Source organism: Parambassis ranga, chromosome 2, assembly GCF_900634625.1.
Source record: "Parambassis ranga chromosome 2, fParRan2.1, whole genome shotgun sequence".
In the NCBI taxonomy this organism is placed as follows: Eukaryota; Metazoa; Chordata; class Actinopteri; family Ambassidae; genus Parambassis; species Parambassis ranga.
The window spans coordinates 33605201-33625299 of NC_041023.1; the positions used below are offsets into that span (position 1 = coordinate 33605201).

Consider the following 20099-nt stretch of genomic DNA (forward strand, 5'->3'; position numbering starts at 1 on the left):
GCAGCAAACATCCACATGGCGACATCCTCTGATCTAAAAGTTGTCCGCTAGTGCCACCATGTGGAGATTTCCTATATTTCAGGGACCACAGAACAAGCAGTACTGCAGAAAGATGAGATAATGCGGTGTTAAATTTTTTAAATGTACACCACGCCCACATGTAGTTTGATCAAAAATGTTTATTCCACAGTGAAAACATTCCTGTCACACACGCACATACACACACACACAAATGTATCTATACAAACAAGCAAATTTCCATGTTATAATGCGTGTGAGGAGACAAAATGAAAAATCAGAAAAGTGACATAAGCACAACGTGATTGGCTTTTGCAGCTCAAAAATAAAAAGGTCCTTTTTCTGCTGCGTCCCTCAGACAGATCAAAAACGTCTGATACTGTTTTGTTTTTACTTCAGGAAATTGTCCTACGGCGATGTTAGGAGAGATCAGATTTCACATCTCTCCCTGTGGGGATGAGAGGAGTGAACGTCCACGCGCTCTGGAATCAACATTGATTTTTTTTCCCAAGCTGCTTCTAAAAGGCATTAGCGGCTGTAGTAGTAGTTGTCTTGAGTAGTTTAATGGACTCCTTTTCCCAGAGTTCCTCAGCATTCTTCTTTGATGTAGATTTGTTCGTCTGTGTCAGACTCCAGGTGCTCCAGCCGCTCCGTCTGTCCGTTCATTATCTCGTCGGGGGTTTTCATGAACCTGAGTGCGAACAAAAAGCAAAATGTGTCAGTTACTACAAATCAGAATTCACTTTTTTTTAACTCAAAACAAGAAATGATTTACAAATATACACAACAGATAGTATGACAGGTTTAACATGGATGTACCTGAACAGGAGTCTTTGCCCTGGCTCTTTCCTGATAATGTTAAGTTTGTAGTAGTGTCTCAGTGCTCGTGACATCTTCTCGTACGTCATGTTGGTCCTGTTCTGCAATAGTTAAAAGAGCACAATGATCCATCAGTAAAATTATGTGGTACTACTGAAATGTGAAAAATCGGTGTCTTTGGATCAAGAAAGTTCTCAATTTATAAAATTGGCAAAATATATATATATATATATAGAGAAAGAGAGAGAGAGATGGGAAACTGCTTTCCTATACACCAGGAAAAGCCCACTAACACCTGGCTTTTGGTTCTACTGTGCACTGATCAGCTTCTACTCTGACGGCAGTGATGTAAACATCCCACACAAGTAGACACATTCATTTAGTTTTTTTTGTGGCTGGCCTCTGTTCATTCAATAGCAGGTCAGCTCATGACCACAAACGTTGTACAAAATAAGTCAGATGTCTACATAGGCTTAAAGAGTTTGCACATAAACCTTTAATGGGGTTCTTGATGTGCTGTAAAACCAAAACGATGAGCTGAAAATGCCCTAAAAGCTACATGGAACTAAAAGTGAACATCAGAGATGGGTGAGGTTTCTACATCACTACTACACTCATTGATACCTTGTGATTGCCCCAGAGCCTGGCCAGGCCATTGGGGTCCATGATGCGGAAGACTTTACTCTCCTGATCCTCCCAGCGAATGTAGTTCTCGTACCTGCTGTCTGACAGGAGCTGGTAGACGTAGTCCCACAGCAGTCTGCAGTCTGCAGGGCAGAGGAAAGGCTCAGGTAGCTGGTTCTCTTAAAAAAGCTTTCAGAAACCTTTCATGTCTCATCATGAGTAAATCTTACCTGCTATCCGCCCAATGGGCATTTGCTGCTCTTCTGGAGGAGAGACGGGCATGATGACATGGTTCCTGTAGAGTGCCTCCTCCTGCTGCTGCAGTAGATGCTGCTGCTGGGCCAGCTGATGATGGTGTCCGTGGACATTCCCCTCACGCCCATTCTCCAGCTTCACCTGAGATAGTGGTCCGCCACGGCTGTGCCTGAAGTCCATGCCGGCAGCCCCGCCGCTCCTGCTTGGGCTGAGGATCAGAGGGTTTATGATGGCACTGGGCATGAGCTGAATGACGCGATGAGGCCCAGCCTCCTGGACCCCAGGGCTGCCCGGGCAGGGGGGTTCTCGCGGAGTGGCGCAGCGGCCATTAGGTGCAGGTGGGGACACGGACAGAGGGTACATTTCCTCTGGCAGGTGGTGGTTGCTGTCTGGCAGCTGAGAGAAGGTTTGGAGGGGGTCCTCATTGGTGGGGCGGGAGTGGTTTGGCTCGGGAGGGGATCGTCGTGGGGTTAGGTGGTGGGGAGAACGGGAACGGTGCCGCAGTTCAATGGTTGGTGGGTGCTGGGGGAGGGGCACTGTACCACGTGGCCCCCGCCGTACCGTTTCTGAGGATACCAAGGATTTGAGTTACAGACAAAATAATGTGAAATTGGAAACATGTTCGGACACAATATTGTGTCTAAAGTGACATTTCTCTTTGGCTGTCGACTTATTTGCAAGCCCAAAGTGAACAAGGCATGAAATGAAACTTTTAATATTTGTCATATTTTTACTGTGATGTAAGTTTTTCCTTGTTCCTGAAGCCAAACAGTGCTTATCACTGTAAAATCCTGATTTCACATGAATGCCACTAGGTGTCAGTGACACTCTACAGTTCAGCTGAGCAGCCTAAAAACATTTTTGTTTACAGTTTAGTCGTTTTGTTCTGATTCCATCATTTAAAAGTTAGACGCTTAAACAAGAAGGATGTTGGTCAGAACAAGAGAATCAGGCTCTCTGCCTGCAGTCCATGCTGTGCTGTGTTGTTTAAATAAAGTAGCACTTCCTTGTGGAGCAGGTTCTACTGTCAACATTTGAAGTCTGCAGAGTTGCTGCTCCATCTCATCTTCATTGTTGCTGTGTCATATTTCCTCAGATCAGAGCCACACAACAACAGGTCTCAGGTATTTCACTCAACATTATCATTACTTCCTTGATTACCACAAACAACAGTGCCAAGTAAAGACATCAGTGCTTCTGAGAATAAAGAGACAGGCTGTGGCCCTGTGTAAACTCACATTCAACATTTAACATTCAAACCATGTGCTTATGGCAATTAAATCCCTGAAAATATAAGTTTTATATTGTTGACTGTGTTGTGTGTGTGTGTTATGTATAAAGGTGATGTTAAAGCTTGGTTTAATAAAACTCCTGTCTCGTTTCTAAGCTGTAGGTGTTTGCTGGACTGACCTTCGAGCTTCAGGTGCTGCACCGCACTCTCCGGCAATGAATGGAAGGAGTTTCCAGGGAAGTATGCAGAGGGGTAAAACACATGGGACTTCCTCTGCTTCAGGATGTGTTGCAGCAACTCATACAAGACATCTCCTGCACAGATACAAAGGTCAGAGGTTACTATGTGTCTCCTTGAAGATTTTTGTACGCCTATGCGAAATGGGTAAAATTAGCATTGGCGTCATCTATAGAATCTGGTTCCCCCTTCTTCTTCCCTATGCTTTCCAGGCAGCAGGGACCTTGAGCAACAATGGAAGAATCGCAGAGGAGGCCGACTCATATCAGGGCCTTGCCCTGTTTATTACTAGATATCATTTAAGTTAATGACTCTCAGGTGAATCTACCTGTGCCTCTCCATCAGACAATGCCGGCTGTTGAACTACAAACATGAACTGATCTGTTGACACACTTAAATGGCCCATGGCTCTATATGACCCTGGTATTCTCCTTTAAGTGGTTATACAGAAGTGGTGACAAGGCACAGAGCCCGAGCAGGAAGTTCACTCAATGATTTACAGCTGTTTGTTTTGCCTCAACATCGACTCCGCTCCCCGTGTGACAAAACATTTACACGGTGAACAAATGACCACGGGTCGCACACAGTGGATGTGACTTTAACAAAGGCTGCCATCACACATTCTCTCAAAGGCTTTGTTAAAGACTTACCATAACAAGGAAATGATTCTCATAAAGGAAGTCATGGTGAACACGCGCACACAAACAAGCACACACACACACACACCCCTTTCAGTTCTCACTTTTAAGTCCTGTGGTATTGGGTTGCACGTAAAGGGAAAATTCCTGCTTCCTGGTGCTTGCTTTGATTTGGTATTTAAAATACTTACAGGCAAGTGAGATAAAAGAAAGTGTCTCTAGATTGTCCTTCTTTAGCTTTACACGTTTCCCATTAAACACGTTCAAGTCCAAGCATGCCGCTGCAATGTAGCTTTACAAACTGTGTCCGGTTATTGGAAGTCAGGTTAAGACATTCCAGGAAAGTAAACATCGGCTATTATTTCAAAGTATTTTTGAAAGCTGCTACAAAAAGGAAAATGTGGTGCACAGCAGGGACTTATGGGAACTGCAGCCTTATAATCACGCAAAGGAGGAAACGGGCACATTACCGGTTGAAAAATGACTCTGTTCCCTAAACCGCCATTTTCACTGATGTCACGGAGAGCAACAGCCACAATTACTGAATACGTTTGACAACTGACAGCTCATTTTTATCATTCCACCAAAAATGGATGCCACTAAACTAACAAATGATGATGAAGAAATGTTATTTTTTGTCTAAAAATTGTATGATTGTTACCTTATGTTAAGATTAAGTCCTAGATAACAGATCACATTTTCCAAATACTCCATTTTCCAGATTTTTGTTGACAGATTGTGAATATTTTGCATAGAGCTAAAATGAAAACATCCAAACATAAGCTTGCCAAAAGCTGGCAGCCAGGTCACCTCACTCTAGAGCAAAGAGATTATTCATGAAATGTAATTTAAATTTACACTAAACACAGTAACCTTTAACGACTTTAACTGATGTACTGCACAGATGTACGGAGGATTAGACATGACAAATTAAACTAACCAATCTTTAAATCTATAAATAATTCAATTCTGGGACTAGGAATCTTGCAATGTCAGATTAATACCACTTGATTTAAGCAATTTCTCCCTGGGGATAATAAAGTATTTCTGATTGCCGCCAATTTTTTTTGATTAAGGATGAGCTTTTTTTTTTTTTTTTAGCCTAAAACAACCTGCAATTTCATGTATTTTCGGTTACTAGTGTCAATAGTTCATGTTCATCACACAGCACTAACATCCCTCCAACTTAGTAAAATTCCCCTGGTGTCGTCACTTAGTCAACGAATCCTGTTTTCTGTGTAAAATTGTGATCGGAACACTGTGAGGAAAACTGCTTCTTGTTTTAACTTCATGCAGTGTGGCTGCTGGCGTTGCCGAGGCGACAGTTGAGGTTGCTTTTGTACTTCCTGATCAACCGTCTCCTACTTCCTCCCACCAGCAAGCTTGCTGTCACAGCTGCCTCCTTCCGCTGTCACCTTGCTCTGCCCGCCTTCCCTCCTTTGCTCCAACTGACTTCATAGATTTTTTTAAAAGGGAGCCGTAAACACACATATTTTAAAAAATTTACTAGCAGATAAACTTGGACAAGGATGCCAGTGTTCATCCGTATTTTAAATTTGGTCGGAGATGTGCTTCACTCATCTGTGCTCCTATCATTAGTCTTGTCCTGTTTTCTGTTATTCTTCTGCACATAGTTTAGCGTTTCTATCGCATAAAATCGTTTTTTTTTCCTGCTTGCTACAGTAAATCTTGTTTTTCGGTCTGTATCCTCCTCCAGTTGGATGACAAAAATATCTAATGCAATCAACTGAGGTGACTCATATGTGAAACATTTGGCTCTTGTCTCCAGTTTTCCAAGCCCGGAACAAAACATGTATAAAGAGGAGTACCAGAGTGAGGGGATCGGTAGCGGAAGTCCTCCTTGGTGAGCAGCAGCAGGGCTTTGCCGTTCATCTGGAAGGAGCCACTGGTGATCGGCCGTAGGGCGAACTCCTTTTCAGCCCATCGCAGCCACTGGGCCACATCCTCTCTACTCCAGCACACTGGCTGCAAACCTGGAGGTAAGAAGAGGGGATGGAAGTTTAGATTTGGTTTGATGAAGAGGCAACAAAATGGAGGTGAAAGGAAAAGGAAGGAAGAAAAGAAGAAGGATGAGCTCAGTGAAGAAGTAGGACGGGGGTGGTGGGGTGAGGAAGGAAGAAAGAAGGAAAGGCAGGAAGGGGAGTGGGGGGAAGGGGAGGGTGGAAAGGAGGAGGAGGGATGGGGGGAGAGGAAGGAAGGAGGCAGAGGCAGTAAAAAGGATATTGAGGAAGTAGAGATAAAAGCCAAAAGGAGGGAGTGATTACTGGAACGGCAGCAGAGATAAAGAAAAAAAAGGAGGAGACAGAAAGGGAGAGGAGGTTAAAATAAAAAATTAGAAGATGATAAGTTAGGGGAAGAATACAGAAAGAATCACAGGGATACAAAAAGGTAAGGAGAGCAAAGACGGTCAGACTGTTTTTATTTGATCTGATCTGCTGTGCTCTTTGCTCTCTGAACTTGAGACCGGCACATCAGAGGTAGGACACTTTATTAGTTTGTGTATAAAAGGACAAGGACACACAGAGGAAACAGAGATGACGGTATTTTTTTCCCTCCCTCGCACTCTGAAATGTTTCTTTCACGGCCGTGGGAACAGTAGTGTAAAACATCTGCACTGGTCACCAAGAAGCATTCACAGGCAGCATGGGAAGAACAGAGAGGACTGTATGAAAGAATCTGAACAAAACGCTGTCCTGCATAAACGTAGTGTAGTTACACTTTCACAGCAGCTGTGGAGGCAGCACGGATGCAAACTGTTTTTATACTGTATATAAGGAACTGTTGCATTTATGATGCTGGGACGCAGAAAGCAAAGCAGTCACATGGCTAGCAGAAAGTACTGCTGTTAACAAACAGAATATATAAATCACTGATGTTAAAATTGTCTGACATAACTGGATATACATTGACCTTATTTATTACAGTCAAAACAGATACTGCCACCTCATCGTATTATTTCATGCTCTTGGTGTAACCCAATGACTTGCAGTATGACTCAGGCTCACCTCCTTCTCTTACCCTTCACATACACAGACTTGCAACAGTGTAAAGCTCCCATCCCAACCTCCATGACACCCACACGATGCATTACTACTCGCTTCTTGCATCTCACTTATCAGCCGGCCTCAAACACTTCCCCTGGGAGTCAGACAGCTGTTATCTTTGGCCGCCAATGTCACTGTCACACAAGTAATAGGAACCTTGTGCTGGCTTTCAGGCCTCCCACTCCTTTTAGCCCCCCCCACCCCCCTGTCCATCAAACAAAGGAAGTTTTTCTCGGAGAACAATCAATATAAAATGAAACCCTGTCTAGATTGTCAGCTTCCCATTTCTTCCCTTCCCTTCTATTCCTCTTTATTCAGATAGTGGTATGAGCACCGCCGATAAGCCCGGGAAGGCCTAGGTTATCTGAAGCACAGCTCCCAGCCTGTCAAGCGCTGACCCTCAGGTTGTCAACAGACATCTTAGGAAAGTGTAAGGGAATGGGATACAGGTTTTTGACAACTACATAGCCTAGTGGTGGGCAGATAAGGAGCCATATTTGACAGGGTCATCACTGCAAAAACCATAGCTAGGCTTCATTATCTCAATCATACATAATGTGTAATATACTGTGCAAATGTGTGCTTTTCCTCTTTGATGAGTAACCCTAACCTCTGCAGTGTTCAAATTTAGCTGGAATAGATAACAAGAATAGATCTCACATCAACTGGAATACTGCTAACGGACTGCATCATTGACTTTCTATCAATATTGAATCAAGCTGCCATCTGCACTACATGCACCAGCTGTATGTTTGTCTGACTTGTGAGAGCAGCAAGGCCGGGGCGGGCAGTAGTGCAGCCCGGGTCGCGAGGTCAAGGCTGCGGTATGCTCTCTCCAGGGCCGGAGAGAGGTGCTGCTCTGCCAAAAGCCCTCCGAGATCCGGTCTGCCGGCCTCAGCCATCTGCACAGAGCCCAAAGGAGGAAGCAACGAGGGGGAGCAGAAGGGAGGTGGAGGGGGAGGAGGAGGAAGAAGGGGGGCCCAAACAAACGTGTCCCACAACGCACTTTGGCAGGAAGCAATCCAGCATGGGCTCCGTTTCAGCACAGGAAACTTCCTGCGGTAGGGTTAGAGAGCAATGCTGAGAGGCTTATTAACAGACAGCAGCAGCAGCACAGAAAAGAAAAAAGGAAGAGTGGAGGCAGAAAGGAAGGAATAGGGAGAGCATCGGCAGCAGGATGGAGTATGAAGATGTGACAAAAAAATAAAAGCAGATCAGGTAAATGGCAAAAACAACAGGACTAAACAAAGATGTGAAAAGAGGAAGGAAGGGCAAACAGGAAGGGAAAGCAATACTGAACCAGTCCAGAGATGAGGCTACCAGGATGTATCCCATACATGAAGCAAATGATCACTTCAGGAAATTTGAGTCATATGCCATTATTACATCCACAGCCCCCAACCTGTTGCTACACCCTCAAGGATGCTGTGCCATTCTGCTTCTACTGTTTGATATGAAGTCTCCACCACAGCATCCACCTCTGGACCCTGACTCCCCCCCCCTTTGTGATTCCCATTGGAAAATGATTGCAGCAAAGACAAAGCTGATCAAAGGCTCTGTATTAATTGCTCGTTCTAAATGTGTAAGAACTTAAGACTCTTACAACTCTTAAGGCTGCAGTCTTGAAAGCTCAAGGGTCAAGGCTAAGTTTCAAATCTTCATTCTATTGAATCGAACCCGACTTTCTTTGTAAACAGTCTTTCTCTCAAACCAAGAGGCATTCAGTGAGACACATCGTCTGCTTGTTTAGAAGATAAAAATGGATGAAATGGACAAGAAGTGAAAGGAGAAAGAGAGAGATCACATTTGACTCTGAAACCCATCTACAGCCACAAACTCCTTGGATATAATAAATCTGTCCTTTCTGTCAGAGAATCTGTTACAGAAAGAAAATCAATTTCAGTCTCCCTAGTTGTCAGCTTGCCTTGTTGAATGCATCTCAGGTTCATAGTGTTCATCAGGACAAGAACATGTATATCTGTGTGTGTGTGTGTTTACATTGAATAAAAAACCCTCAAGCACGACAGCAGCAGGATCCCAAACCCTTGACTAAACCGTGGGCTCCTAATCCTCTCTGATGACACATAATTTTCACTCTGTGGTTTCTCAGGCCCCCGCTTATGCTCGCTAACACACATACACACACAGAGTGCACAAGTTGCCAAGGCAACTCATAGGCGCTTGGGATGAATGAAGGGAAGAGGAGGATGAGATCACTGGTATCTTGTTTCGTTGTTGCGGTACAGAAGCCCTCATCTTCCCCTCTCAGCCAGACGAGTTAATGAGGTCCGTCCTGCTGAGGAGCTAAAAAGGTCCCATCCAGAATCAAAGTTCAGTTCCAATCACACCGCTGGCCAAGGCTGCTCAGGGTTTTCTCACCCAGCTGAAAACTTGAGAATGACTATCATGATTTCATAACTAATCTTTAAATTGTGATTTGATTCCAATTTGTTAGGAATTATATCCAAGTACCTACAAAATGCTCACACAATCCTCATTTGAGTGTTTTTTTAATATATATTTATATATATTAAATTATATATATATATATATATATAAAAAAGGAAATCGATGGTCGGTTTAGCCATTTCTGTTTCAATAGGCAGATAGTAATTCAGTAAATTACTAACGAATATGAGATGCCATGACCATAAGAATCATGTTGATAATGAAAAAAATAGGGGGAAAAGGTGAATTGTGCTACCTATTGCTGTATTGTAGCAAAACAACTTACAGTACAAATGTCATATTTTTATGTCAAATCATTTCCAAACAGCTGCTGATTGAATGTGTTCAGCCTCTACTGCATCAAACATTTCCGAGGGGCCTGCTTCCTTTCTCATTATTGGTAAAACTAAATTGCACACACGCATTCTTTTTTGAGTCATACAGGGATCTGAAAATCGCAGCAGATATTTTTTGTCAGAAAGTCCTGACATTCAACTGCCTATATATATATATATATATATATATATATATATATATATATATATATATATATATATATATATATATATATATATATATATATATATATATAAACCGATGCATGACAAAATTGAGAATTTTAGGTTAGCCTGACCTGGATGAACCGTAACTAAATAAACAAAAAGGAAAAACATGGCTGCATCAGTAAGGCTGGGTCTCTGCTCTCAAAACTCAGAGCTTCTTAGTCACTCAGTTCTTCAGTAAATGTTTGCCTTTTCTCTCAAAGCAGTAGTAGGCGGATATTGGTCTTGCTATCTCAATAGAGGAAAGATTTTCCTTTCTCCAGACAGTGGAGGAGGAGGCGGAGGAGGAAGGAGGAAGGAGGAGGTTTAGTCGTGACCTTCTGACACCCTGACTCAGGGACATGTGTGTATGAGAGCGACACATTTCCTCAGTTAGTCCTCTCATCTATTCATCTCGCCTCGCTTTGTGTGCTTCTCTGTGCACACTGATTCCCTGGCAAGTTGGTGCGGCAGGGGAAAATCCACACACACACACACACACTTTTACTTTTAAACCCCCCCATCCTCCACTTCCTCCATCGGCATGCACGTGCCTGTCCAAGTCCAGCAAAACTGGACTCTATCCAGTCAAAACAAACATAAAACAGCTCATCAATCACACTAAAACTTTTATGGCCAGGAAGTAGCACGACCTGTTTTTGATAGTTTGTTGTTGAGTGCAGGAGCAAGCCGGCTCTTGTAGGTTAGTTCCTGAATCCAGTATCAACTGCCACTCTTCCTTTTGTTCAGGAGCCAGTTTTTTCCTCTCTCTCAGCAGCAGCTTCAAAGACATTTGTTAACTAAATCAAAAGGCCCCTGCTTGTCTAGAACACACACACCTACACACACACACCTACACTAACAGCCTATACTCATCTCAGTGTGCTTCCTGAAAGTGGTTTAACCAATAACACACACTTCCATAAAATAAGTATAAGGTAATGAATATTTTTTATATTTTTTTTTTACCCATTTTTTTTACTCTGTAGGGCTGAAAGACATTCAGTCACATTTGAGGTCTGTCCTGTATTCAGTTTGGATTACTGTCTCCATCTTCTCCAGTAAGTATTACACATGCAACATGTACAGTACATACAGTACAGAAATCAGAAACGACAGCAAAAATGACCAGTTTTGCTTTCTCAGACTTTGTCATACATCAGTTGCCATTTAGAACAGAGTAAATAACTTTGGGGGGATTTACAACTCCAAAGCTGTAGCATTGGTCTTTAGCTTAAAACCCCTCTGAAAGTAAACACAGGCAGAAATATCTCCACTAATAACAGGGCTAAATTTATCCGTTTACCACTACCAACATATGCATGGTGTAGGTGCATGATGTTGCTACAAGGCTAACTTTGAATAGCTAGCTGGATGCGTAGCAACACAACCAATCAATACAAATGTAACATAATAATTGATTTAAAAAAAACAACCACTATATTTAGTTTATGCAACTAAATATGTTGAATCATATGATTCAACATATTTAGTTGCATAAACAAAGAGCTCAAACTGAAGTAGTTTTTTTTCTAGTAGTTTTGTAGATTCTTTCCACAATAAGGAAAACATTACCCAGAATGCAAAGTATACAAAAGTATCGTCCTGATCCACTATTCTTTGATTATTATTACAGAAAATGCAATCAGGTTGCATTATTGGAAAAAAGAGACTTTCCATAAGTTTTGACATATGTTTCTTTAAAATTGTTTTCTAATGAAGACTAAAATATATCAAATATAAAATGCATCACTTTAAGTGACGCAGGAAAGGATCTGCCAAACAAACAGCTGGAATGAATTTCTTTAACTTGGCATTTATTTGAGGAATTTTCAGTCTTTGGTGGCATTTTACTATAAGAAGCCTGACAGCATGGAACCATCAGTCCAAACAGTGAGTGTGTCCATTGTTACGTTTGGAGTACAGCAACCCACACCCCCCTCGTTAGAAACACCATGTGGAGTGTGTCGCGAACAGGAAGAGAAGGGGGCTGCGCTAAGCTCACTTGCTGGCATGTGAAAACAGTTTCCCTTTCAGAGGAGAAAAGAGAGTGACTTAACACACACACTCACTCACACACACACAAACAACAACATTTATTCAGGAAGCGCCGTCTGCCCACTCAGGAAATTCCTGAGGACAAGAGCAGCTTCCAGGGGCAGGAAATTTCCCCTCAGAAAGACCAAACACACACACACGAAACAAAAAAATACATACTTGCACACGCGTGCACACCCTCTTTGTGACACCAATTCCCCCACAGTAAAATGGGTAATATACCACAAAGAGACCGAAGGAAGCGTGTGAGGGGAGGAGTTGCAGTCATGTACGGTAACACACACAATTATTCTTACACACATACAGTATACACCTACACTACCTTTGGCAAGCATCACACAAAGACACAAGATTCACTCACACTCATCCACCCACTCATACAAGCATGCATAGTGCAAACCCAGCTGTGAATGCACACACACACACATCAAGGAAACCAGCCAGTCTTGTTTCCATGACATTTTTTTTAATCATCTAGGAAGATATTGCTACTGTCACAGCTGCTGTTCTTTTTCGTTTCATGTATGTTTATCTTCATTTTAACACACAACATGTAGCTGCTTCGTCATATGCATGCAGTCTTTTTAACTTCTCTCACAGGCACAGGCAGCTAAACAAAACAAAAACACAGATGATTGACAGCACACTAGTACAAGCTGTTTAAACATGTACTACTGCATGATATTTTTTCTTGGGGGGGGGAAGAAATATTTATGGCTTTGTTCTTCAAAAATGCACTCTTCACATAAGGTCTGAGTACATACAACGAGCTGATTCATGCTTTAGTGAAACACTTCTGCTTACACTGAACACCAACTGTACCGTCTTCAAAATAATAGAATAAAAAATAAATAAAAAATAAAATAAAATGTCCATAACCTCGGATTAATCAATTTAATGATCTGTCTGATCAATACTGCACAATGTAAATATAGTGGATTAATCTCGATGCATATTATCATTGTTTACTCATACTTTCAGACACCTTTAAATTTAAACAAAAGTAGTGAATCTCTCCAGTTTGCCTTTGTAAGCTATGCTGTGACACCTCTCATAACCCTCTCTGATTTACCATGACTCACTGGTGTCATAGGCCTCAGGATGTGAATCACAGACACCAACAACAGACAAGATGCAACATTTGTGCTTGGAAAATGAATGCATGTTATTTCAATGCAATGAGAGATTGTGGGAAATACACTAAATATTTGTTCATCAAGGGTTAAAGGGAAAAAAAACTTATGATGTTTGTGTCTGTGTGTTAAATATGAAGATTAGCTTAGCCTAGCATAAAGTCAGGAAAACAGAGAAACAGCTAGCCTGAGTGTGTTCAAATAAGGTACGGTAATAAAAGTAACCTAAAGGCACCTCTAAACCTGTCTAAATAATGTTGGGAAAAATATGCTTATGGGATGTTAGATCTGGTATTGGCCTAACACATGTTGATTTCTTAGTGTTGTCCAGAACTGAGGAAATGTTTTGAAGTATCAGGACATAGTGTCCTTGTTGTCCTCGACTTTGTGTCTCGATCTGATGTGAGAAAGCAGGATGAAATGTAAACATTTCCATTGATAGGAACCAGAGGTGTCCTTGCAATCTGGGTGAAAGAGCTGCCCAATCTAGACACACACCCACAGACATACATGCTTTGCTATAAAAAGAGACTTAGCCTTGGGACTGGGGGACTTTGCTGTTGAAATTGTTGATTGATACGTGTCAAACAATTGATCTTAATAAATTCCCGCAAAAGGCTGAACCTCTTGTCTGTTTCAATCCTCAACAATAACAGTTCACTACATCAAGTTTGTTAACTTGTACAAAATGTGTGTGTGAAAACAAGAAGTCTGGAGGTTATGAGTGCCATAAGTCTTTAACATCACCACGTCAGGCGAATGACAGCATATATAATGTGTTGATGTGTGAGGTTTGTCGGTGTCTGCTTTTTTTTGTGTGACACATGGTGCTCTGCTGATAATAATCCAAGTCAAAGCATTCTAAAAATAAAATGTATGCCAAATGTCTTTGGTCTGTTGTGTTACAGTGATGTCTGGAAGGGTTAAAATAATCGAGCCTGGTAGCATTCTTTAGTGAGGAGCAGGCTGCAACTCTCCCCGATCTAATCCACTTCCTCCCCAGGAAATGGAGAAGGCGGATTTCTGCCCACACTGCAATTTCCTCCCTCATTCTTTTTCTTTCTGTCTTTTCCCCCCACTACTCCTCCTCCTCCCTCCTCCTTCCCTCCCTCTCCCCCCCTCAGGACAAATCTCCCTCTGAGCATGGGGGTTAATAGACGGCTTGTTTTCCAGCACATGTGTTCAGATAGGAAAGAGGAGAAAGGATGAGCAGAGGTGTTTTTGACTGTTTGAGCTGTGACAGAGACGTGTCGCCGGCTGCCTGGGAGAGCAGAGTGGATCCCGACCAGCTGCAGCCATAAACTAAACAGTAAGAAGAAGAAAAACACATTTTCCTGACCTGCAGATGTGTGAGAATCATGCCTGTGTGAGGAACTGTTTGACATCAGTTTAAAACAAAGTGGGACTTCCACATGTCTGCGGATGTGAACTGACCCATCAGTTTACTTGACAGGAAACTCGATGCGGACCTGTTGAGCATTCTTCCTTTTTCTGCGACAATGCAGAAGAGGAAGTGGGCTGAGGGAGTTTCCTGTGCATCTCCTCCAGCCTCAGCCTAACACCCTACTAAGGGTCCTGAACCTCACACTTGATAAAGAACAAAAAAAAGTAAATAAACTAGTTAAATATTGACTGGCACATGGGTGAAGCAGCTTGGGGTTAATCTTTGAACTGTGAGCCTCTGTTGGCAGAGCCTCAGCCCCGCCTCCTCTGCGATTGGGCAAGCACACTAATGAGCCACTGTAACTGAATCGAAGTCTTATGGAGCCGAGAATGACACCATGGTTTTATACTTCAACAGGGTTTTCCTTCACTGACCCACCTATAGGCTGCTCTTCATCTCCCTGCTCCTCTTCAGTTTAACACTAGAAAGGCCACATAGTAGTAGTCTATGCTATAATTCTCCTTTGTCCTCAGTCAAAACAGCCAATTAATACAGTCAATCAGTGCTTCCAAACAGAAGCCACATGACTCTTGGCTGTTCACTTGGTCTCATCAAAAACAAAGCCAGAATACAGCTATTCCTGCCATTCACGTTTACCTGAAATTAAAATTCAAGGAGCCTTGTGGAGTTTTCTTGTACACAAACAAAAGTTAACATTTACCGAGTCCAACGGGACACGCTGTAACAACCAAATTGCAAAGCATATTGTTTACATTCACGTTTGCTTTGCTAGCATATGTACCATTGCAAGACAGTGGGACACATTTTCTCGATGGTAGCAGTTAGATTTTATTCTTTCAGTCCTAACAATATGTGCAGCCGCCTTAATAGCATTTCACAATAGCCATCAATTAACCTATATCAAAGAAAAGCAAAAACCAAAGGATGTCAAGGCAGCTCAGTCCTATTTTATTCCCTGAAGGTGAACATTTTGCTGCCTTTATTTTTCGAGTAACTCACTCATTCATATTCAAATTCAGACTCATTCATATGTTGGTGTATTCAAGGATCCTCAAGGATGCCTCATATTCAATGGTCAGAGGACGTAAACATCTTACACATTGAATAAACTCAATTAACGTGAGATCCTTGAAGATAAAAGACGTACAAATAGATAAATATGGGCAAGTTCAATGATTCAAATCTTCAAGAATCATTTTAGTCCCAACACCCAATCAATCAATTTACTTCTTCAGCAACTTCCCTCTTTTCTCACCTGCTCTCTGCTCCATATTATCTGTATCTGACTGCTGTGTAACTGTTGGTTATTCCAGTGCAGTAGGTCTGTCAGTTCTGTTCCAGCGGAAGCACATAAAAATTCAGAAGTCTGACCCCACAGATCAGCTTTAGTGCCTTCCAGCTAAAAAGGTACAGCATGACTGGGCTGGCACTCATGCAGCAATTATCGTGTGTGTGTGTGTGTGTGTGTGTGTGTGTGTTTGTGTGTGTGTGTGTGTTTGTGTGTGTGTTTGTGTGTGTGTGTGTGTGTGTGTGTGTGTGTGTGTGTGTGTGTGTGTGTGTGTGTGTGTGTGTGTGTGTGTGTGTGTTTCTTTGAATGGATGTTATGGGTTAGTAATAAAAAGTAATATTCATGTTCTCACGTTGATAGACACTGTGCACGCTTCTGTTTGCTGATCTGAACTCACTGATAGCTCCACCTGCACAAGCTCAAACTGCTCTACAGGAAATTCCAAATATGTCACTGTCCCGCCCACACAGCTTGATTGACAGGTGATTTCTGGGATGAGATCAAATAAAAATCTGATTTCTCAGATCACCACTCAGTGCAAACAGAAACATTTACAGTGCAAGAAGCTGAAAACACTGACAAAATCAATCTGTCCTGTTCAAATGACCGACTGATCGATGTGTGTAGGAGTCACTGGTCATCATCTGTGTGTGTGTGTGTGTGTGTGTGACTCACGCAGGTGCGCAGGCAGCCTGGCAGACTCGTCCTCCATTCGGCTGGCTGTCCTCGCGGCGGGAGCATGGACGGGGGAGGAAGTGGAGTTTGGCAGCGGGTTCGCGGAAGGACTGAAAGACCTCGTCTCCTGCTATGAATAGACACAGAGACACAAAGCATGGCTCACAAAGCTCCACGATGCACCGGCCCTGAACCCAAACAGCCCCACGCCGACTCGCCTCACCTCGACATGCACCCACAACAACCACTACGCTTTGGTACACAGAGGAGTATGTGCTTCTAATAAACTGATGCACAGGGCCTGGTGAGATGTCACCTTCAGGAGACACAAATATACAGAATGCCATACATGCTTTAGCACACATGTTGCTATGCAGCGCAGGAAAGTCCTGGAGAAATCTCAACAGCACTTGCTCACTCACTTGCATGGCAATAAACACGATTCTGATTCTGAGGTAATAACTTCATTTAAAATAGAACACATTAAGCAAGATAACCCATGCCTAGCATAAACATACATATGAGTGATGGGCGCCTTAAGATGTTTCACAACAGGGTACGAAAAACTTCAGAAATGTCAATTTCTCTCCTTTAAGATGCTCTTGGATCCAAAGGAAAGCTCTGTGCTGAGTCCGGTATGAATGCCAGTCTGCGGGCATTCTTTGTCGACTTGTTTCACTTCCTGCAAATGAAGGCTGAGCACACAGCCACCTGAGTTTCTTGAGGAAATGAAGCTCAGGTTTATTTTGTGGCATTTTTCCCCCTCCGGTTTCAGCCTGCTGTCACCACCCAGCCACTCTGAGGACCTGCACACCAACTGCATGTACCAGGAATTTCCTGTGGAAGCTAAGCAATAATCTTTCAGCCTTCCATTTCCTCCTCTTAGGCTTTTCTCTCACTGCTTATCATCCACTTTCTAAAATATTCTGTTGTCTTCAACTTGGAGCGTGAGTTTTTTGGAAAAGGCAACATGTGAGAATGTGGAATAGGGAGAGTGATTTGCAGCAGTCTGAAGAGGAGGGGGGAGTCGTCCTCTCTTCTCTCCCCGCGAGCGGCTGTGATGGTAAAACTTCTCAGGGTGAAGTGCTGATCATTCTTCAGCTATCCTGCACTGACATCAGACTCAGTAATGAGCAGACATCCCTCATAAACAAAACACCACGCTTCACTTTAAGTCACCGAACAGTCAGGAATGCTTCCAGCTATTTCCAGCTGACCTTCACATCCAAAATGATGCTTCTATTATTAAATGTCCTAATTAGGGCTGCAAGTAATGATTAGTCTGTTTTAATGATTGACAATAAGAGTAAATTCTGATGTGAGGTTTTAACCTGTTGTTCTCTCTTGCTGTCAAAAAACACACAAAGGCAGAAAATGTTTACTTTTATGAAGGCAAAACTGAAAGTTGTTGTATATTAATATGCTCATTGTGTACTGTGCTGATCAATACTGACTTTAACATCCTGCTGTTTTCCTTCACCTTGGGCTGCGAATATGGATTATTTCATTACTGATTAACCCATTTCTTTGAACAGCCACAGGAGTTGAAGATATAAGAATTCAGTTCTTATTCGTTTTGTTGTCGTTTATGATCAATTGATTGGTGGATTAGTGGCACAACATTCACGATTTTCTTAAACTTTTCAAAATACAAGGCGCTGGCTGTCAATGTTTTTGCACAAACAGAAGTCAAGTAGCACTTCTGTTTGTGTTAATTAGCTTTAACTCAGACAAGTGCAGCGTAGTGAATGAAAGTCCTGTTTGTCCTCATTGTTGTGTTAATGATGCTCGCTTTGTGTGGGTTTCCGTCACGCTGCCCACGGACAGTCACGACTTCCCCACATCAGCAGAGTGGAGGCGAAGTACGCGCGTGGAGCCGCGAGCAACAGATGACTAGCAAAACAAACGCGCCTCCACCAAGTGGAGTGGAGTGAATGTGGAGACACGGCCACGGCCACGCCGTCAAAGTGTCTGCTGAAGCATAAAGAAGAGAGCGGGGTTACCTTGGCCGCAGCGGAGGCGGGTTCAGACATTATCTCCCGTCAACTTGTCTCTGCTTCCACTTTTCCGGCGAGCTCCTTCTTTACGTCCCCTTTCTTTTCCCGCACAGCTGCAGCAGCGGCGGCGGCAGCAGCACAACCAGAAGCGGCGGCACACCGACTGCTCGGCTTGTTGTTGTTGTTGTGGGAGAAGTTGTTTTTTTTCATGTAGCCCGCTTCTTTTTTCCTTTGGCTCCTTTATCTGCTGGCCGAGTCCATGGCGCGGCTGTCGGTGTGCAAACTTCTTTTGTCTGCGTGTGTTTTCCCTTCACATGTCGGCACTGCGCTGGTTAATAATCCCTTCCTGGAAGAGCGAGACTGACGAGGGAGAGAGAGAGAGCCACGGACACCTCTCACTCTCTCTCTCTCTCTCTCTCTCTCTCCCCCTCCCTCCCTCCCTCCCTCTCTCTCTCATTGATCTGGATGTGTGTGTAAAACGGCGAAATGACGTGAATTCCCAGCATTGAGCCTTGCCCCCTTTTAAAGGGAAACCCGAAGCAGGAAATCGCAGCAGCAGCTCGCATTGCAGACACACAGGCTCATTTTCTGTCTTTTCAATCAAAGCTTAATACAAATACGGTTACACAATAGATTAAACCGCTAGGCTTTAATTAGACAGTGTGCGGTGCAAAATGCGGCGTAGAAGAAGAAGAAATATCCACCTACACAGTGAAGGAATGAGTTAGTTAAGATTAGGGATGGTATTTATTGCAAATAGGTCTGTCAAAATAAATAATATAAAGCGCTATAATAAAAAAGGTGCAAAAGAATGACAATTAACAAAACCAACTTCACACTTACACACTTAGTCTAATGGCACCTTTTCCATAAAAAAAGTCCTACACAGTGACCTCACAGTGACCACAATGACATCATCATTGCCAAAATGGCAACCACTGAGCTCCTTCTTCATTCCAGAGGAAGAGGTGGTCGTCTGAGAGGGTGGAATCAGGTGTATACGGCTGGAATACTTGGACCAGTGCATGCATGCAGGCCTCCAACTTATCAATCACACCTCTACTTGAGTGATGCACACTGATAGAGGTACTGAAAGCTCCTACATGCAAACTCTGCTGGTGGATGTTTAGAACAAATATATATGGAGACAACAAACAATCAATTGATCCTATTTGAATCAAACACATTTGATGGTTAAATGTTGAACCATTTCTCCCACTGGAAGGTACAGAGCTTCGTCTCTGTTTTGTGAAAGCTTGCTGACAAACCCACAGACATTGAACTCAGCTCTGAGGAGCATTTTAACCTCTTGTTTTCTCTTACTCGGCCTCTAACTTTTGTTTTTGTTTTGTAGTCCACTCAGACAGACCACTGTAGCTGGTCACAGTGGTCTGTCTGAGTGGACAGCATTCTAAATGGCTAAACTGGCTAAAAGTCTAAATACCTCAGCAGCTGGGGGAGACCAAAGCAATGGTGTATTTCCATCTATCAGGAATGCTTCACTGAGTCACAGTATGTACGAGTTGTTCTACTGCCATCAAGTGGGCAAACTAAAGAGATGTCCTGTGGAATTATTTGAGAGATTGGCAGGTAGAATACCGCTCACACTCCAGGTGGTCAGATTAGAGAAATAATGTTGATTCTACAATGGAAGCTGAGGCCGGAG

General features: G+C 42.9%; 1 protein-coding gene across 2 annotated transcripts; it reads right to left on the bottom strand.

Annotated features, from left to right (window-relative positions):
• Positions 1-159: 159 nt before the first annotated feature.
• etv6 (ETS variant transcription factor 6) lies at positions 160-18833 on the bottom strand. 2 transcript variants are annotated; one of them, XM_028400893.1, is made up of 8 exons: positions 18440-18833; positions 16437-16563; positions 5652-5816; positions 3127-3261; positions 1692-2282; positions 1462-1604; positions 838-938; positions 160-709 (listed from the first exon to the last, which is right to left on the bottom strand). In XM_028400893.1, the coding sequence occupies exons 1-8, from the start codon at positions 18467-18469 to the stop codon at positions 607-609; spliced, it is 1395 nt and encodes a 464-aa protein (XP_028256694.1). In that variant the 5' UTR covers positions 18470-18833; the 3' UTR covers positions 160-606. The 2 variants fall into 2 exon arrangements, with proteins under 2 accessions (XP_028256694.1, XP_028256693.1); XM_028400892.1 differs by having other exon boundaries at positions 16437-16566; positions 18440-18832.
• Between the last annotated feature and the right edge of the window lie 1266 nt (positions 18834-20099).

What these genes read in the sequence shown, in the direction of transcription:
- etv6 (XM_028400892.1), bottom strand. Translation starts at nt 18,469, where the DNA reads ATGTCTGAACCCGCCTCCGCTGCGGCCAAG. An exon ending in GCAGCACCTGAAGCTCGAAG is followed by an intron (nt 2,283 to 3,126) that starts GTCAGTCCAGCA and finishes TGGTATCCTCAG; the next exon opens with AAACGGTACGGCGGGGGCCA. An exon ending in GGCTCTGGGGCAATCACAAG is followed by an intron (nt 939 to 1,461) that starts GTATCAATGAGT and finishes TAACTATTGCAG; the next exon opens with AACAGGACCAACATGACGTA.